The following is a 20985-nucleotide window of genomic DNA, read 5'->3' as shown; positions in this document are numbered from 1 at the left end:
TGGAATGTTTTTAAAAATGAACTAATAAAACAAAACCTTAAAGAATTTATCAAATTCATTAGTAATATGGTATATGTCACTTCTCGGCATAATTAAGGAACTGGCTTTTGTTGGTTAAAGGGATCTTGCAAAAGACCAACCGCAGGACTGTGAAATTTAGGACATAAGGAAGTTAGTCATTTATGATTTACTTGAGTTTACATTTACAGTATTTAGATGTAAATACAATAATAATGAGTCAGGGTTATTAGAATACTTTTAAAGCCACAATATCTTGATGCTGTTCTTCTGGAACAAACTAGTATAATGTTTGTAGCTTCTGTGGTTATCCAAGTGTGTGTAGCCTTATCTATTCATAAATAACACTCCTGTTATGTAAAGTATATGGGGGAAAAAACTGTTAATCGTCAAGAAAAAAAGGCTCAATTTTAGCTTCCTTATACTTAACTTATTCATTCTCTTTTCCTCAAATAAATATCTGGTGTTTATTATTTATTTTATTTTATTTTTTAAATAAAAAAAAGAGGGAACAGCAGAAACTGAGCATATCATCTGTTCCTTTATCAAAGATCCTTGTCCTCAACTTGTCATTTACATGAACTAATACAATTTAGGAAAGAAACACAAAGTACAGTTGAGGACTCATTAATTTATAATGCAATCCACACAAAAACACAAAGGTAAAACACCTGTTGGCTATAACAAATGTATACTTCGACATCATACAAAGCAGCTGGACTTGTGAAGAGCGAGGATCTGTTTTATTTCAGGATTATTGTTTCTGTGAAATATTTAAATGCTAAACATTAAAAGAGTGTGGTCCAATTTCTTTCTGGAGTTTGGGATATAGTCGTTGCTTTAATGAAAGACGGTCTGCCTCCATCGTTTGTCATGCTGGAAGGGCCATAGGCTGTCCCTTATGGCAGTCTTGAAAGGGGTGGACTCCACACTCAGGCCGAGGAGCTCCAGGCGTGAGCACTCTAACTGGGCGTTATGTGGCCTCTGAGCCCCTGCTCCAGCAGGCTGCTCTGTCATCTACACACACAGACACACACACACACACACACACACACGTTGATAAAATGATAAAAACAGATTATCACATTAAACAACTAAACAGATCATACTGAACAAACAGAGTCAAGGATTGGAGTCATATTTTTCACTATATTTACACAAACATTCCACATATAGCTATAATATGCATGTTACATGCAAGACAAGAGTGTATACAGTCTGTCAGAAACTAACAGGGTCAGAAACTAACTTTTCTATTAACCTGTTAAGCTGCAACGCCACTTTTGAAAAATCCCCAGAAATGACATACCCAAACTGAAACAGATACAGTTCATGAACCCTTTGCACTAAAAACACAAGTATGATCTCATTTGAAAGCTGACACCTGGCAGTTTATTGTAAATGTAGAATTAATAATTGTCATAATGAAAAAAATTGTTATAAATAGCTTCAAAGTTTTGTAAAGTTATTAGAGATTTCTTTTTATGAAATATCTTCATGAAAATAAATTGAAGTTGGCACTGTAGCAATCTAGAAATGCACTTCAGCTAAAGCCATATGTCTGACCATGTTATATTTAAAATCTGAAGATGGTAAGTCTAAAACTCTGTATTTAGTTAAATGTTTTTCAAGATCATGTCATATATGACTTTATTTTGATTAGACTCTAAAATGCTGCTGATGTTTAGTCGTCATCTAAGCATCCATTCAGTTGTTTGATTCTATTGTTTTGTGGTGCAAACGAGCCCCATTCAGTCTCAGTCTCCCCCTGCACACATTCACACCTCTCCAGCCTGGTTATGGCTCTAAATATGCATTTCTTTTGTCTGCATTATAGTTACTAACGACTGGCTATTCATAGAGTTTCAATCCCTAATTTCTTTTATCAGAGTTCTCACTTACATTTGAAACTGTATCAAATGCCATTCTGGAATAAAGAATCATTTCAGTAAGCATTCCTATTTAGAAAAAATCATAAAAGAATAACAGTTAGGTGGCAGGTGCACCTGGGGCGAGCTAGCATGTTAGCTTAGCACACCATCAAAACACAACTATTTATGAGATTAAAACCATGTTTGTGCTCCAAATTTACTTCATAACGCAAGTCGAGTGTTTTAAATAATCTTCTGTGATCTAATTTGGCTTCAGATTAAAAAAAATCAGACAGAAAATATATTATTTTATAGTATTCTGCACGATGATAAAGTCTATATCGATTAGTATTACATTATAAATATAATCTATTATTATGAAAATACCTGACATGGCTCGAAGAACACGGGTAACTCAAATATCATTGCAATCATGTTTATTGTCTTCAAAAAATCTTTATCTGCATGTTACATCCATTACAGCGACCTCTCTGTTAGCTGTGTGTGTATCAGTGACGTCCTGGAATGTCCATAGGGGAATGTCACATGATTATGGCTCTTCTTCATGCGCTCCATATATGGACTATTATTGTGCATTTAGCGCCCTCAGGCTGTTGGTATGGATTGAAAACGCATAACATCAGTATCCAGCGCTCATAATAATTACATCGACCCATTTGGGTATAAATTCAATAAATATTGTTCCTGTCTATAGAAATATGATGTAAACCTATGAGAATCTATCAAAATTTATCCAAATCTGCACATTTTGAGCTAAAAGCCCTGAGGGACGTTGTTTTGTGAAGCAAAGTTTTTTTTATGAATGAAAGCGGCTGACGCGCATAATTCATATTAAAGGTATCGACTCATTTTTTTCATTTCATAACTCCTGACACAAATTAAGAAATAACTGTCGCTATAAATTTCTCAGAATACAATAGTGGTCAAATACTGAAACTTGAGTCTTATATCTTTTTAATGTTGTATAGTTTGTCAAGGTATAACATTAACCCCTGGTTTCACAGACAGGGCTTAAGACTAGTCCTAGACTAAAATGTAAGTCTGAGCTGTTTCCACTGAAATAAACTTGCACTGACTGATCTTAAAAATATATCAGTGCCTTTTTAGTTTTAAGATGCACATCGGTAATGTTTTTTTCTAAGCATGTTTATAAAAATTACTTAAATGTCCTAATTGATCTATGGTCTAATCCTGGCTTAGTCTAAGCCCTGTCTGTGAAACCGGGCCTAAATGTGATAGTAACTTTGAACTAAATAATATTTAAAAAACGCTTCAGTGCGTGGGCGCACTGGCGGGGCAATATTTACCTCCTGCCCTGGGAAATAAAATTACATCAACAAAAGTCATCTTTACATTATCAAATTAGCAGCAAATCATATTCTTGTAGTCTACACTGAGAAACCAAGCTAAGATACGTTTATTAATCAGTTTATCGCTTTTTACACATTAAAAAAAATGAAAACTTCACATTGGTTATAATAGCATGAAAAACAAAACGGTTATTCAAATTGGGATTAAATTATGTACAGAATGCGAGCAAAGAACGTCTCCCATCACTGACACTTTTCCTTCATTTTCACATCTTACTTTAATTGCGACAGTCGATAATTTATTCATTTTGCTGGAATTTTTGCCCTAAGCCTCTGTTCATTTCTGACCCTGGACTGTACCCACTGTAGATGTGTGATGATGGTATCTTTTCAGCACACAATTTTTTTTTTTTTTTGTACTCACTGGTATTAGATGACTGCTAGGCAAGTTGAAAGCGTCTGCTATTGCACAGGCAATCTCATATTTGGTCATCTGCTCTTTAGCAGAGTAATGGAAGATTCCACGCAATGATGGATCCTGAGGGCAACAGGAACATGTTGTACAGAAATCAATGGTTAAGTTGATTCTGGACTGGAATGTGCATTGTGCATGCATTCTCTACATGGGGACACCAAAGTGACTTTTAGTTCAATCCAGCCCTTGACCTAAACTGAGCTTGACACCCCTGGGGCTCACCTGAAGGGCTCGCTCAGCCATGTTCCGACAGACACGTGCCACATCTTTAGTGAAGGTGGGGAAGCGTTGCTGACAATGTTCTATGGTGCAACTCTCGGCTCCCTCCTGAACTCGGTCCCACAAAACTGTCACTGCGCTCTCTTCAACCTTCTCCACCTCTCCAAAGAGAATGGGCACTCGCAGTATAGCTGCCCCTGCTCAGAGCAAATACAGACAGATAATTGTTTTTAAAGGGAACATACATGTTATGCTCTCCTAATATTATTGTGGAAGGGTCTCACGCCTCAATCTAGCTTAAATACATTTTTATTTTGTAATGAAGAAAAAACTAGCAGATCCTTTCATATGTGGTTGAAAAACAGAACATACCTGGGCAGTGTCTGAGAATCTCCCTCTCACCCTCTAGCTTGGACTTCCCATACAAATTCAAAGGATTGGGGGCATCGTTTTCTCCATAGGGAGGATTACGTCCATCAAAAACGTAATCTGTGCTGATGTATATGAGGAAGATGCTACCTGTGGAAAGGGATTATGGAGAACTTTAACAAGAAATGTTGAATTTTATAACCATATCTAATTGAACAGTTCTGTCAGGACCACAATTGACAATTAGCATACAGAATCTCCTGATGCGAGCTTGACTAACATGACCTGCCAGAACTGACGCTACGCTCGATATGTTTCACTTTGCTGACCTGCTTCTTTGGCCAGAGTAGTGCATGCATGCACATTCAGGTTCATGGCTGCTTCAGTATGACGCTCCACCACGTCTGGCCTCCTTTCAGCAGCACAGTGCACAATGACATGAGGCTGACATTCACAAAATGGAGAAAAACACTTTTGACACATCAAACATGTACTGTATAAAAAAATGTGTTGGTGGTAAGAGAGTAGCAGTGGGTGATCTTACTAGGGTTAGGGCAATAATGTGATAGAGCGTAAGTTACCTGAAAGCCCTGAATGACCCCTCGCACTGCGTCTTCATCTAAGAGATTACACTTCAGGAAACAAGGCCGGGCACGGTTGTAGCCACATCCCAAAGAATCCCAGTCATTGTTCTTGAACTCTTTATAAACAGCACGGCCCAGTAACCCTGTTGCACCAGTCACAAGCACACGCCGGTACGGTGTGTAGACATCATCCTAAATGACAGAACAGTTTAATAGCATACACACACATAGCAGAGGTGCCTAGTTGATGTGCATGTTTTTATCTGCAATGAGCCTTTAAAATGTTTCCTGTCAGATGTTAAAATGTCTTAAAGATTTGTAGGCTATGTAAAACTGTTTGTTTAAAGATGTTTTTCTGATGTTTGTAGTACACAACAAATGCTTCACAGATGAAGCGCTCTTTAGACATATGAGAACGTTTTCTTAATTATTCATAATTTGAAGAATGTCAATACATGGGGAAATAAAACAAAAGATCGCTGTCTCTATAAGATGTTTATATATATATATATATATATATATATATATATATATATATATATTGAGTAGAACGATATCAGGTCCGAGATTTGATTGACACATCTGAAAAATAATGAGAGCCGCCAATCACAGAATCTGAAAACGCCCCTACAACATCATTGGCAGATGATATCCATTCGTCGTGTAATGACAACTGATGGAAAAAGCCTAATGGGTGTTTTGTGTGTGTGTGCGCGACTGACCATTCTAAAAAACAGCAAAACAAACGAAGAAAGGTAGGACATTACAATATTCTTGAGAAGTTTAACGTTATTTGAATTAGCTGTCGTCGTCGTGTTGATGAACTGACTGTTACTAAAGTTAGGCGTTCGATAATAAAATTTACCTCAAATGTTGTCCGTGAACGTCGCTTGTTTTATCATGAGGTAAATTGTACTTTATATTTAGTTATTTGAAAGATGTCATGTTGTTAATTGTAATTGTTTAATGAGTCTGAATATTTAACGTTAACTTACTTTTTCAGTCCAATTAGGACGTTTACAACTGAAAGGAGTACGTTAACTTATATTCTATTATAGGCTATGATTGTTGTGGTACACATTCTGAACTGAGTTTATGGTAATACAGAGGGTGGTGACACTTGGAAATTGCCTTTAAAAATACATCGCTGTTAAACTAGCATCGCTTTCACCCTCGGGCGTGACGACACTTAAACAACCCTTTTAAAGTAAAAGGACAGAACCTTTTTTAATACAATATTTGCATTTGTAAGTTATATGATGTGTAAACGTTTGTTTCAAACAGCCTCACAAGCTGAAACTAATGTTCTCGATGCTGTTGTGCAGTCGATGCTGAGGCTGCAGCGCTCAGGCGTCTATTAGTCGCTATTAGCGCCACGCTCAGGCGATTTAGTGTAACTATACAGCTGGATTGGATTTTGGTTGGAGAAAGTTATGTTGTTCCATTCCATGTGTTCAAGTCATCTCGTATAGATCGTAATTACGAGTTGAACACACTTGAACGCCACCACAATGTCGTAAATACAAGTGGGGAGCTCGGGATTTTCTCTAAGCCCCAATCTTTACGAGTTGTGGGCGTGTCACTGAGAAACATGGCGGAATACCACAACACTTAACTCTTTCACGCATAGTGGTCATTACAGTGGACAGCTATTCAAAAAGCATTTCTTTTTTTTTTCTTTTTTTTGCAAATGCATGGATTTTTATGGCAAAGTTGCACATCAGTCTATACAGTGGACTCTTGTGCATCATCCTATACATTGCCACCAAGTGGCAAGCCGTTGTGTGTCGATTTTTCCCCCTCCAAACCAAGATGGCCAATGGTCAGTCAGAAATGCCAAGTTGCTCTGGAATATCCACCCATTCCTTCTATCCTAGGAGACTCTTGTAGGTAACAAAAAAAAAAAAAAATATATATATATATATATATATATATTGCAGCATCAAACAATATCTAATGAGTCCTATCACAGTTAAATTTTCCAAGTTTTGATTTTAGATAGGGAGAAAATTCTGATTAATCATCTGTTCACTATAGTGGACCTCATGCATCAATGGCTATATTTCAGCTACAATTTATACTTACGTCCTCATGTTCTGATATCAAAGATACGCCAAGATCAACTTGAATGAAGTTTAATTGCCTTTGCAATATTTCGCATTTATATTTTTTGTATATATTTTATAGTTTTCACATGATTTGATATCATTTTATTGATTGGTTTGTTAAATACACACACTATATCTGTTTAATTATTGTATTATGTTTAATACAGTATATCTTCCGTTTAAACCATAAATGCATGCTGTCCACTCAAGTGGACATCTGAAAATCTCTTTGAAAAATGTGTTAAAAAAGAAAAAGTTGGCAGTGGCTTCATAAATTAATTAAAAACATTTTTTAAAAAAAACAAAGTACACCTGATGCACATTTCTTTGTTCTTAAAATGAAATGGGGTTTTCGTTGTTTTATATATGCTCTAAAGCACGCTGTAGTTCAACTTTAAATCTGACTTGCATCTAGACACTTAAAGAGGAAACTGGCTAATGGGATTAACCAACAGCGGGTTTAAATGCAGAGACAACACATCAGGGTCGCACAGCATTTTAATATACCAATTAAAAACATCATAATAAGCACCGTATGTCTAATTATTTAGGAAGGCACTCGTATGCCTTCTAGTTTAAAGTGCTGCCAAATTATAAACAATTCAAACATGATATGCATTCTGTCACAACTGAAACTAAACAACGCGATAACAATTACATTATTTGTATTTCTTTTTAAGTATTAAAATGACCGCACAGAACGGATCTCCCTGGATTATAAGGCAGTCATTTGATATAAAGTTACTTTGGCTTGTATACCATGAAGGCTTTCTTAGAAATGGTCAACAGTCTTACCTGAACAACCTCAACGTGCCCGGGTTTGAAATGTATATTAAGCTCTTTATTTCTGATACTCATTTCAGTGTGAGTACAGTTATCATATCCTGGAGGAGAGACCTCTATTTGTAATGTGCCACTCAATCCTTAAAACCTCTTGGAACGGCTGGATCGTCCTGTCAAATTAGGCCCGCATTCGATATGATCTATAGAACATACGCACGTAACGCTGACGTGTGTTTGTGTTCTACAGATCAGTGAAGCTGAACCTATCCGTGCAGTGTAAACAGCGGCTTTGAATCATACAAAGAAAAGTGTTCTAGCGCATCATAGCTGCGCAGTTTTTATGCGGCTGAGTTTCGCATTATTTCGCGTCAGCTGTTTTGTCTGCCAGTATCTAAGTCTATCATCAATATAATATATCAGAATATTCACAAGTGAATGTTTAATATGAATGTCAAAATACTGAAACACTCTTAAAACTTTAAAATAGAGTAATGGCAGAATGGCTTCCTCAATAGACCTAAGCAACCAATACAAAGCTAATGCCCATTAAACGTTTCCAAACAGCTTGAGCTTACTCAAATTTAGTTTTCTCTCTGAAACGCGGATTAAATAAAATTCAGTTAAATAAACATTTGAGCAAAGAATATGATTGCCGGTAATATGACTCCGAACAGCTTAAATCTCTAAAGATCATATGTACGGTGGCTACTTAAAATCACATACATGCCATTTAACGTTAAATGCATCTGGAATTTACCTGATCATCCCCGTAGTTAAAACCAGGCATGTTTTGATTATTTGCAGTAGTGTGAAGCCTTCAGCATGTATCTGAAAATGTCATTTCAAGTCTTTTTTCTGCAGCCACAGTGTTGATTTCAGAATAAAAGTCTGTCCATGTTTGTATAGAAGTCCCAACTATGAATGTATTTGCGTGCGTTTTTTATTTGTCTATTGATTTTAAAGAGAAAACAACAGGTAGGCTAGGTAATTACAAAACCTGATGTTTAGCGTTCTGGGTTTTTTTTTTTTTTTTTTTTGCGCTTGCTTTTTTCCCCTCGTGTATTTAACTTGACGTTTGAATGTGAGTGATTTTATGAAAGAAAAAAGTTGTTTCCGCCCGGTTTCGAACCGGGGACCTTTCGCGTGTTAGGCGAACGTGATAACCACTACACTACGGAAACGTTGTGCTAAGACTTATGGGTAATTTTGTGTTTCTTCCTGTGTGTAACGATGTGTCTGTCTTTACAGTATAACAGGCCTATAAAACGTGTATACTATCCAAAACGTAACACACAAGAAAGTAACTATCATCAATTATAATTTGTCGGTCTTATACAATATTGTTTTGAATAATTATGTTTACATCTTGGTAAGTGGTGTTACATATGTGATCTGCATTTTCTTGATTCTTGTTCCTTCTAGTCATGTGTATTTTTTACTTAACTCAAAATTAGACTTGTTGTTCTTCCTTCTATACCCCTTAGTCCACCATCTGATTTCAATTGCTGACAATTGTGTGTTGGGTGCTCATTTTATAATAATATTTTCATAGCATGTTTCATTAGAATCAATTGGTATAGTACTATTAAATATATCAGTAAAGATAGGCAGTATAACTAAATGTTGGGTTAAACAATTAAAGTTGCTTCAAAATAATAAAAATGTAAAGAATTGTTTCCGCCCGGTTTCGAACCGGGGACCTTTCGCGTGTGAGGCGAACGTGATAACCACTACACTACGGAAACCACATGTGTAATTATAAATGCATGTGTGGTGATGTTCATGATTGATAATAAACTAAAACAGCACATCTAGGTTATATTCTGTAATCATATCATTAACAATAAGTGCTTTTGAAGTAAGGGATCGAATATTCAGCAACCCAAGCTTTATCATTTGCTTTAAATTAAATTTTTACCCTCAGATGGGTTTGGAAGTTTTTTGTATGGCAAAACCTTGTTATCTTCTTAGTACTTAGGGAACTTCCCTAATTGTGGTTCCACCAGGGAGGCTTACAGAGAGCCATACAATCCAGCATAGCCACCCCATAGACTCTCTGAAGTTAGAGGAGACCTAACTACATTCTACGCTAAGGACTGCTTACCAAGGAGGCTCAAGGAGACTGACAACTTAATACTGCTATCCAGGCGGAGCTCTGGGACGGAGGCCTCAGCAGGACGACTCTCTAAAGCGAGAGGAGACCTAGCAATGCTCACCTTGAAGAGGTGGGAGGCACAAAAATAACCTACAACCCTGGCTACTGGCACCGAGGAGCTCTCAGAGCGGAGGCTTCACCATAACGACCCTCTATAGTGAGAGGAAGCCTAGCTACGCTCTACGCTAAAAGACCACCTCGCCAAGGAGGCTCACAGAGAGCCATACAACTTATGGACATGTTATCTTATGCAGAATTTTGGGGAGCGGAGGTGTCAGCATGATGACTCCAAGTGCCTCAGCTTCGAGGGGCTGATCCGGCTTTTTCTTTCTGTTAATATCTGCCCTGTTTTTGGAGAAGATTCTTTCTGAAGGTACTAATGCACAGTCTCCCTGACATCACCTTCACAAGTCATGGTTAAACTGAAGCCTTGGTCTCCCACCAAAGAGAGGGGAAAGAGGACAGAGAGTGGAACAGAAATCTGGAATGAAGACCACCTCTCCTGTAACATTCCTCTTCTATGCCTTTTTCTCTCATATGGCTGACATGTAATAAAATAATAAATAAGAGATCTCTTGGCAAAATAACTGTTGTTGCCTCCATGATTCAACCATAATGGGGAAAAGCTTAATTTTCAAGTCTACAGTATCCGTTCAACCGCAAGTAAATGCGAAAGAGGAATCAATTTGGTGTTCAAGTGCTGTCTGAAACGCATCTCTCTCTCTCTCTCTTTGTCTGTGTGCACGTGCTCCAGGTGTGTGAGGCTGTCCACCTCTTTCCACCTCTTCTTCCGCATTTAAAATCATTTGAATGTGTAAATTAAGACAAAACACATCCAAACACATCCTAAACTTTCACCCTATGATGGTTAAACTTAGCAGTTAATCCGCTAATCACATGTGTGCCGAACTGCGATCCGTTGCATCCCTATTAATTAATTAGTGGTCAACCGATATTTGTTTTTTGATGGCCGGTTGTGTGCTGTCATTACCAGGGGGACAATATTTCGTAAAAATTTGAAGCTTCCCCGGGCGCCGCCATTGATTAGCGGACCCCCACCTGCTGTTAGCATTCCATTGACTCCCATTCATTTTGGCGTCACTTTGACAGCGAATAACTTTACATCTGAGGCGTTTAAAGACTCCATTTGTCCATTATTTATTTCTAAAGAAATAGGACAATGTATAAAAGGCTCCATTACTTTGTATCTTACGTTATGGCCCCGTTGAAGCCGTTTTTGTAAAAATAGGCTAATGATTGCATCATAACCACGCGACTGGGGCGTCACCACTTTTGAATAAGAAACAATATCAAGACTATAAAACTCGTCAAAAAACGCGCACACACTCAAACCACCTGACTGCACATCGCATTATTGACTTTATTGATTCTGCTTTTATTCGTAATGCAATGGACCGGTCAACGGGACATAAATTAATCCTTAAAGGATGGGACTTTATGGGACATTTGCACAAAAAGAATAAATAACTTACCGTAGCCTATTTTATAAGTCGCTCCGGAGTCGCATATCAGTAAAAAAATGTGCCACGAGTAAGAAAAAAACCTATAGCCTCGCACTGGACTAAGTTGCATTTTTTTTTAGAAATTTATTTCACACAAAAAAAAAAAAAAAAGTTACAGACAGTTCTCCGTTACGGACGTGAGCGCTCTAAAAGCGGCAATAAAAGAATGTTTCAAAACTTTCACAGAGACCTCAAACTGAAATCACAAAGCCTGTCTTTAAATTTAATTTCGTTTTGTATTAATTGTATCTTAATTTGAATCGATGTTTCATCAACACATTTTCTGGATTTAATAAATAAGAAGTAAATATAGGCTATTAGAAAATAGATAATCAGGACACGGAGGCGCTGGCGAACCTGGAGCTCGTCTCATAAATGAACCGAAACTCAGCGTAGGCCTATAAGGTAGCCTATTGCCTCACAGACCTGAGACATATAGATAGCTTGAAATGTCTACTTTTATCCAGAACAATTCAAAACGAAAGAAAACAGACTGCGCTGCTTATGTAATTCGTATGAAATGTGCATTTCTCTCTGATGGCGCTGCGAAGATCGCGAGTTGTCAACTTCATCTGTCTAGCCGACACGGACATAAAAAAATAACTGTTTTATTAGTAAACAATTAAAATGTCTCCTGCTATATTTAACATATTTGCCTGTTCCTTACAAAACACTGACAGTGGGGTTTTTGACTGGGTTTTTTTTTTTTTTTTTTGAGCAGCTGCGGACAAATTCTTTCGACACACACACACAATATTACATAACACTCTGCGCTTATGTTTTAAAAAGATAATTTAACATATAAATAACCATTTTTAAATAGCCCACTTAAAGTGTTTATTACAAATAAATGACTAAATGCTAAAAAATAATAAATTTGAATGAACAAACATATGTGTTGCATTTACAATTCTGTGAAAACGGGGTGCTGCAGCACCCCCAGCACCCCCACTTCCCGCAGCCCTGGTAGAGAGATTACCGTATGGACAGGAGGAGAAGCTCGCGGGCAATCGGGGGGACGTGGAGGCAAAATGACAAAATAATTAATCAGAATACTTAGCAAAAGTTGCTCCTAGCTCATGGACACCTCCTACTCACACTCTCCGTCTCTGCAAGTTTCGGAAGGGAATGATTCCGATTTTTCTTGGCACAGATACTAGAAGACAGACGGGTTGCTCACGTCACATCTACGTCGTCAAGCTCAGTTTGAGTCTGCGCAGTACGGTCAGCCATCAGGAAGTGAGAGCTTCTAATTTGCTTCACTTTTCTCTGTTGAAACCTATGGGGTCGCTGTGTCCAGTTTATATACTGTCTATGGTCATTACACTGTATTATAGCGCTGAGAAGAGACTGCTGGCATTATACAAAGCGAGAGCAGCCTCTAGAGGCCAAATAAAAACTATCACTGGCAACTCGAATTGTTTATTGTAACAGGTGAGGTTGCACGCAGCACAGAGAGAGCTGACACTTCAGATGTGCATTTAAAACACTGACAGCGAAATGGTATGAATACAGAACAGTACAGTCCATGTTGCCATATCATTATAAAGTAATTGATTTGTTGACTAGATGCTGCATTAGCAGAGAAAGTACAGAAGTATGTTTGCCGTCGAGGCTGTGAGGACTCTTAACATTAGTAGACCTACCTGAAGCGGTTAAAAAAATGTGACAAAAACACACGCAAACCTGACCCAAATGTTAAATGTCGCAATTGTTACCATCTATTTGCATTCGTTTATATCCAGCTGGTCACTTGTATGCATTCATTAGCCAGGGAAGTTGCATATTTAAAGCTAGTGACATGATTGCTTTCTCAACATTGATATGTTCATGTAGCCGACAGAAACAAACAAATCACAAACGCATTCGATTCAAATATTTTTTATCACTGCAATACATATTGTTATTTTGATTAGATAATCATCAAGTGTTCTAATATAGAAGCAAATAAAGTGAGAGACTATACATGTAATATATATTTATGCAATTTTAATGCTCTGGCCTTTGCAGATATTTAAAGATGGTCATCTTTAAGCATATCCTCTTTAAGACTCTTTGGATTTATATGAAATGGTAACACTTTACAATGAGATTACATTTTTAGCATTAACTAAAGTTAATAAATGTTGTAGTATTGTCCATTGTTAGTTTGTTAATGTCAACATTTACTAATACATTTTAAACTGACTTTTAATTTTATCTGTTAACCTTAGTTAATGTACTAGGAACTAACATGCATGCATCAAGGTACAATTGTCTTGCTCAAATATTAATACATGCTGTAATAATAAAAAGTATAATGCATATAGTTCATGAAAGCTAGTGTAAGAATTGAGAAATTAGGAGATGCCGGACAGTCTGGTTGAAGAGCGACCCGACCCTGAGAGGACAAAGGACCTCTCTGGAAATTAACATTTGAACTCCCCCTTGTGCACTATCGAGACGAAAGTCTCACCTCAGAGACATCCTAATCTACATCTCTTTCCCTCATCCCCCCCCTCCTTTTCCCCCATGCGAAGATCACCAAAAACTCACCCAAGAATATATGGTTTAATGTGAGACGCGAGCGCCACGTGGAGTTTCAAGTGGAGCGGGGGATTGGATGAGAGCAGTTGACCAATGTAAGCTGTCCGGCCGGACAGCTTACATTGGTCAACTTCTCTGCAGCTGTACACCCAATCGAGTGAATGGATTTTTTTCATTCTTTTTTCTCTTCATATTGTTAGGATTGTACTGTAGAACCATAACCAGCATCTAAACGAGGTTATTAATAATGAACAATCTTTGAAATCGTAGACCATAGCTTTAAGCCTAACGTGGGGGACTATCAACAAAGCCTGGTCACGGGATCGTAGGCTTCTGGACGGAGTGTAGAGATGAAGAAGTTCAGAGAGGTAGACAGGGGCTAGGTTGTGCAGGGATTTGTATACAAAGAGTAAAATTTTAAAATCTATTCTCTGACAAACCGGCAGCCAGTGTAAGGATTTAAGAACCGGGGTGATGTGTTCATGTTTACAACACTTTAAAAGAAGTCTGGCCGCAGCATTCTGAACAAGCTGAAGACGTGCAATTTGACCCTTAGATATACCGCAGTATAAAGAGTTGCAATAATCTAGACGAGATGTAACAAAAGCGTGAACAGCCATTTCTAGAGTTTTTAGAGTGAGAAAATGTTTAATTTTAGACAGTAAGCGAAGCTGATAGAAACTGGATCCAATAACAGAGGAGATGTGTTTGTCAAATTTTAAATGCTGGTCAACAAGAACTCCTAGGTTCCGAACCCTTGAGGATCTAAAAACTGATAAACTTTCTAACTCAGGGCTTATACACTGAGAGTTCTCATTTGGACCGAAAACAATTACCTCGGTCTTGTCTTCATTTAGGAAGAGGGAATTTTGGGCAAGCCATAATTTAACCTCCTCTAGACATTGCAGAAGAGAAGTAATCGCAGTGAGATTGTTTCTTTTAATGGGTAAATAGATCTGAGTATCATCTGCGTAGAAATTTACCTATATTTCTAGGTTATAGCTAGAGAACGTACTAGGTTACTTACGTAACCTCGGTTCCCTTAGAGATAAGGGAACGAGTACTGCGTTGCAAACGCTGTGGGAAAACTCCTTTTCTCGAGAATATTGAAGCCTTTATTTTAAAATGCATTGCAGCTGCACAGCGAGAGCATCATAGCCCACGAAGCGAGCTGATTGGCTGTGCTGCGGCAACTGCACAAACCTATGGTGAGTGAGCAGGAGCGCGCGATCCAATAGGAGCGCTTGGCGCCCTGCCAGACTCGAGCACGCCAATTTGGACGCGTGAGGAGAGTATAAATTTGGAGAAAACTCGCCATATGACAGGTCTATATCGACTGAAGCGAAAACACCTGAAGTGAGCGAATAGCACGGCAAGGCAACGCAGTACTCGTTCCGTAAGTAACCTAGTAAGTAACCTAGTACGTTCCCTTACGAGTACGTTCTCTCATACTGCGTTGCAAACGCTGTGGGAACCCAATTTAAAACGCTGTGCTATTTGCCTGTGACTATTCTGAGAATCCAGGGAACCCCGGGACAATAACAGAGCAGTCTGAATATCACAGACCAGAATGTCGGGTCTAAGATGATATATAAGCATGTAGTGAAGCACAAAGGCCACTAAAATAAGTATAGGCCTGGGTCGAAGAGTTATACACTGGCCTGGGTCCATAGAGCCAGGGCCTAGATGGAGAGAACTCGTGCCTGCAGAGCAGGGACCTCAAGATTATAAAACCTTACAAATGTGGACAGGGCGGTCCAGCCGGCCGCCGCACAAATGTCTTGGATAGGGGCTCCACTGGACCAAGCCCAAGAGGAAGCCATGCCTCTTGTGGAGTGAGCTCTTACACCTATGGGACACAAAAGGCCCAGTGAGGTGTACGCCAGAGCAATGGCATCCACTATCCATCTAGATAGCGTGAGTTTCGTGGCCGGCAGCCCTTTGGTGCGGCCTCCGAAACAGACGAAGAGCTGTTCCGACTGTCTGAAAGAGGCCGAACGCTCCAAATATATTCTCAGAGCTCTGACGGGGCAGAGCGTGAGGGCATCACTATCTTCTCCCGAGACTGGGAGCCCAATAACCTGGGCTCTGAATGGTGTTGAGAGCATCTTAGGTACATATCCGTGTCTTGGCCTAAGGAAGACTTTAGAGTCATTAGGTCCAAACTCAAGACAGGAAGAGCTTGTGGAGAGCGCTTGTAAATCGCCTACTCTTTTAACTGATGCCAGTGCTAGCAGCAGAGCGGTTTTAAGAGAGAGAGGTCTTAAATCAGCCGACTGGAGTGGCTCGAAAGGGGGTCTTTTAAGAGCCCGTAGAACCAGAGAAAGGTCCCAAGCCAGCACTGACGGTGGTTGAGGCAGGTTAAGCCTTCTGGCTCCTTTAAGGAAGCGAACTATAAGGTCGCTCTTGCCTAAGGAAGAGCCGTCCACCTGCACATGGAAGGCTGCGATAGCTGCCACATACACTTTGAGCATGGAGGGGGAGCGTCCCGCAGCTCTTGGAGAAAGGAAAGCACCGTTGGTACTTCGCAAGTGTGTGGGTCGAGGTCCTGAGCTAAACACCAGCTGGAGAACGCTGACCATTTAAATTGGTAGAGGCGCCTCGTAGAAGGGGCTCTAGCCTCCGTAATAGTATTCAGGACACCTTCCGGGAAGTCCTGGGGTACCCGTTGAGTGGCCACGCATGGAGGGCCCACAAGTCGGGATGGGGGTGCCAGATAGTCCCGTTCGCCTGCGCAAGGAGGTCGCTCCTTAGCGGGATTGGCCACGGAGTTATCTCTGACAGCTGCATTAGCTCTGGGAACCAAGTCTGAGTTCGCCAGAGGGGGGCTACAAGGAGTACTGTGCAATTCGTGTTCCTGATCCGTTCGATGACCTGAGGGAGCATCGAGACCGGGGGAAACGCATAGAGGGGGAGGCTGGGCCACTCGTGAGCCAGCGCATCCCTGCTCTTCGAAAAAAAGATTGGGCAGTGACAGTTGTCTTCTGAGGCGAAGAGGTCTACCTCTGCCTTGCCGAAGACCTCCCATAACAGGAGAACTGTCTGGGGATGGAGTGAACATTCTTCTGGGAGAACATTGCCCCGAGATGGTTTGAGCCCATAGCAGTAGCTGAGTGGCTATGGCTAACAGGTTTGGGGACCTGAGGCTGCCCTGGCGATTTATGTAAGACACCACTGACATGTTGTCCGTGCGGACCAAGACGTGGTGTCCCGCCAGATATGGGAGGAAGGTTTTTAGGGATAGAAAAACCGCTCTCATCTCGAGGCAGTTGATGTGAAGGCGTTGCTCCGAGCTCGACCAGAGGCCGGAGGCAGGCCTGCCCTCGTACAGGGCTCCCCAACCGGAGTTGGAAGCATCTGTTGAAATGACCCTCCTCTCTGAGACCAAGCCCATACTCACACCCTGCTGGTACCAGCCGGTGTTTTTCCATGGGTCCAGGGCTTTGATACAGCGCTGATCCACCCTGATATTCATGAGGCCCAAGCGCCATGCATAGGATGGTACTTGAGGTGCTAGCCATAGCTGAAGAGGACGCATACGCAGTAGGCCTAGTTGGAGTACTGATGATGCTGAAGCCATAAGGCCCAAGATCCTCTGAAACGTTCGGAGGGGTACATAGGTGCCCTCTTTGAACGATGCGGCGAGCCGCTGAATTGACAGAGCCCGGACCGTTGTGGGCCATGCTCTCATAAGCACTGAGTCGAAAACCATTCCCAGGAACGTGATACGTTGGCTGGGGGACAGTATACTCTTGGCAAGATTTACCCTGAGCCCTAGACATTCCAGATGGCTGAGGAGCCAGGCTTTGTGAGTATGGGACTCCGCCTCTGACTGAGTCAGAATGAGCCAGTCGTCGAGGTAGTTCAGAATGTGCATTCCCCGCTGTCTTAGGGGGGAGAGAGCCACATCCATGCATTTCGTGAAAGTACGAGGCGCTAGCGCCAGTCCAAATGGTAGGACTGTGTACTGATATGTCTGCCCCTCAAAGGCGAATCTCAAGAATGGCCTGGGGTGGGTGTTCACTTGGATGTGAAAGTACGCGTCTTTTAGATCCACTGAGAAGAACCAGTCTCCTGGGCGAATTTGTGCTAGGATGTGTCTGGTTGTAAGCATTCTGAATGGCCGTTTCATGAGGGCCTTGTTCAGATGTCTGAGATCTAAAATGCTAAAATGCGTCCAAATTGGTGCGCTCGAGTCTGGCACTCGCCATAGGTTTGTGCAGTTGCCGCAGCACAGCCAATCAGCTCGCTTCGCGGGCTATGATGCTCTCGCTGTGCAGCTGCAATGCGTTTTAAAATAAAGGCTTCAATATTCTCGAGAAAAGGAGTTTTCCCACAGCGTTTGCAACGCAGTATGAGAGAACGTTCTCGTAAGGGAAACCTGTAATATTTGAAAGTCCCCGTGAACGTTGTGACGTATTTCCAAGTGAGCAGGGTTTTACTTTAGCGCTACTCCTCTCCATCTCTGCTCATAGCAGACTAACAGTTTGAGGGGAGTGGTTAAGCGTTTTCAACCCAAGCCGTCAAACTGACATCATCAGAAAACGAACGCCATTCCAGACCAGAAGTAACTTTTCAGATTTTGATTAAAGAAACAATTTTTTTCTGTGTATTAACTTGCACGGATTAATTGTTCACCACGAGACTAGTAATATGCGATAACAAATTAGTAAATAGGGTCAATTTTGATTTCATGTCAACTTTAATGTTTAAATTATTTTCTGTAGAATTAGTTATGTAAAATTCATTTTAAGATATTTATATTTATATATTTCTTTCATCTAGCACATTTCAGTACAGTACTGTTTTACTTGGATTGGTATGTTTTGTTTTTTTTGTTTATCCAGTATCCATTTTTAAAATATCGGTTGATTAATCGGTTATCGACATATCAGTATCGGTAAAATCCACTATCGGTCGGCCTCTAGTTTTATGCATATATCTTCCACCTCATCTCACGTTACGCCAATCATCGTGGAGAATGACTCTTGTCTCTCACAAGCACAAGTTAAAGGAATAGTTAACTTAAAAATGAAAATTCTGTCAGCATTTACTCACTTAAACACCCTAAAATCTGTATGAATTTCTTTCTTCTGCTGAACACAAAAGAAGATATTTTGAAGAATGTCAGTAACCATACAGTTGATGGACCCCATTGACTTTTTTATTTTTTTTTACTACATCAACTGTCTGGTTACCGGTTAAATTGTTTGGCATTTGCCATGTAAACTTGTACAGATTCTGCAAAAAGAGGAAGATGTTAGAAGAAAACTTCCGAATGTAGGCTACCACAGTGAAAATAAGGTCTTCAATGATGAACAAGAGGAAAAACTTACAGAATATCTGATGAGGGCAGCTGAGGCATTTTATGGACTGTGTCCATGTGAGGTAAGTAGGATAAACAGTATTAAAGATAAGAGAGGATAAAGTTAGGAGAGAACTATCAATTTATAGTGGTGCCAGTGTAAAACATATGAACAGATGGGGAAAATATTGAAAACACACACGTTATTCAGTTTTATTATTATGATGCTAATGTAACACACAAAAATATTGTTCAATTGTTAAAGCGGGTGCACATTTGCTCATTTTATATAATTTTATATCCTAGGGTATGTTACAACTAACCCGGACTTTAGGGTTAATTGTAACATTTCACTCCTTGTGTTTAAAAACTAAACCATGCATTTTCTGTTTGTGCTGCAAAGATAACTGCTGTTATTTAATAGCAGACACTTGTAACTAGTTTGAATAACATTTTGAACGCAGTGGCTTAAAAAGAACTTCAAGATACAGACAGAAATGTAAAAAAAAATTACAACCATCCCTGGTTTCTACCTTATTTCCATTTCATTTCCCCCTCAAATAAGAAAAATTCTCCTTTAAAAGAGTCACCTAAGCCTAATGGGTTGGCCTCCTAAAACAGGGAAAAACAATTGATCACAAAACGGTGCACAGTAAAAAGTTATTCACACAATAAGTCATACTAGCCTTTAAATGTAAAAATTATCCATTTTATTTACACAAACTTTATATAATGCTCATTGAGGATGCAAACATCCCCTCACAAAAACAATGAATAAAAGACTAATAGTTGTATTCAGTGAGGCTTCTTATAAACAGACAAGACTTTTACATGATATCAGTTATTATACTTTTTTCCCCCACCACTCCACTGATGTATTTTAGTGAGCAATGGAACAAAAGATAGTATGCGGTTTCCTATTGACCAAGTGAAAAGAGTTTCCTGAGTACAGATTTGTCTATAGGTACACCAGTACAAATCCAGTGCAATATCCACATCACGTTCCTCCCTGTAGTACAGACGAGCCCTTCAGTTGAATTTTGGCAAAGCATTCTTACTCCATTTAGCCCATTCAGTGTCCTTTAGGCCTTAGACGATTGCTTGTCCTTGCCAACCTGCCCTGATTCTGAAGCCTCTTCCTTTCAAGCAAATATTTAATGAAGAATGCATGGGGTTGGTTCAAATGGCACCCAGAAAAGTAAGACAGCCAGTGAAAAACATCATTTGAAGTCATATAAGTAGATGCATTGGTCAGTCTGTTAGAAAGTTCAGGGTTATATTGGTTTAAGACCCATTCTCTCAAGGACATCAGCAGCATTATCTTGGCATCCACAAGCATTGAGTTCATGTCTCTTCTCAATATCAGTACAGTCTCAGCACCTATAATACTCTCTTCGTTGCTTTTCTACACTTGTTATTGTGGCAGTGGAGACCCCCTCTTTTGTTAATGCAGCGATACAGACATTATTTTTGCAGGGGCTCCTGTATGAAAACCCAATTTATTAAAAAAAGAGATTACTAAAAAAAAAAAAAATTGGGAGAAAAAAAGCAAACGTTACTTGCAAAATATATATCAATATGTACAAATTCCATGCTCCAGGTTAGTCATTACTGCAAGAAAGCAATAGGAGAAAATGGTTAGGAGACACACACAAGAAGCAGTCATAATGCAATGTCCTTATTTTTATGACAAGGATGTTGGGAAAACTAGAAGGACT

At 39.7% G+C, this 20985-nt stretch overlaps 2 protein-coding genes across 5 annotated transcripts in view; both read right to left on the bottom strand.

The window, feature by feature from the left end:
* Positions 1–484: 484 nt before the first annotated feature.
* Positions 485–8645, bottom strand: mat2b (methionine adenosyltransferase 2 non-catalytic beta subunit methionine). 4 transcript variants are annotated; one of them, XM_084138041.1, is made up of 7 exons: positions 8516–8645; positions 4865–5059; positions 4613–4727; positions 4287–4433; positions 3918–4114; positions 3645–3758; positions 485–1035 (listed from the first exon to the last, which is right to left on the bottom strand). In XM_084138041.1, exons 1-7 carry the CDS (start codon positions 8543–8545, stop codon positions 859–861), a joined length of 975 nt encoding a protein of 324 aa, XP_083994167.1. In that variant the 5' UTR covers positions 8546–8645; the 3' UTR covers positions 485–858. The 4 variants fall into 4 exon arrangements, with proteins under 4 accessions (XP_083994167.1, XP_083994168.1, XP_083994165.1 ...); XM_084138042.1 differs by having other exon boundaries at positions 3918–4111; XM_084138039.1 differs by lacking the exon at positions 8516–8645 and adding an exon at positions 7771–7967.
* Positions 8646–19957: 11312 nt separating this feature from the next.
* Positions 19958–20985, bottom strand: part of col23a1b (collagen type XXIII alpha 1 chain b) — a 94227-nt gene continuing 93199 nt past the window's right edge. Inside the window, 1 exon segment of the mRNA XM_084137162.1 lies at positions 19958–20406. Within this exon segment, the coding sequence (XP_083993288.1) occupies positions 20350–20406 (57 nt within the window). The 3' untranslated portion in view covers positions 19958–20349.

Source organism: Abramis brama (genome assembly GCF_963993115.1).
Source record: "Abramis brama genome assembly, chromosome: 15".
Lineage (NCBI taxonomy): Eukaryota > Metazoa > Chordata > Actinopteri > Cypriniformes > Leuciscidae > Abramis > Abramis brama.
Note: the sequence above shows the minus strand (reverse complement) of the source record. Positions and strands in the feature narration are given on the sequence as shown.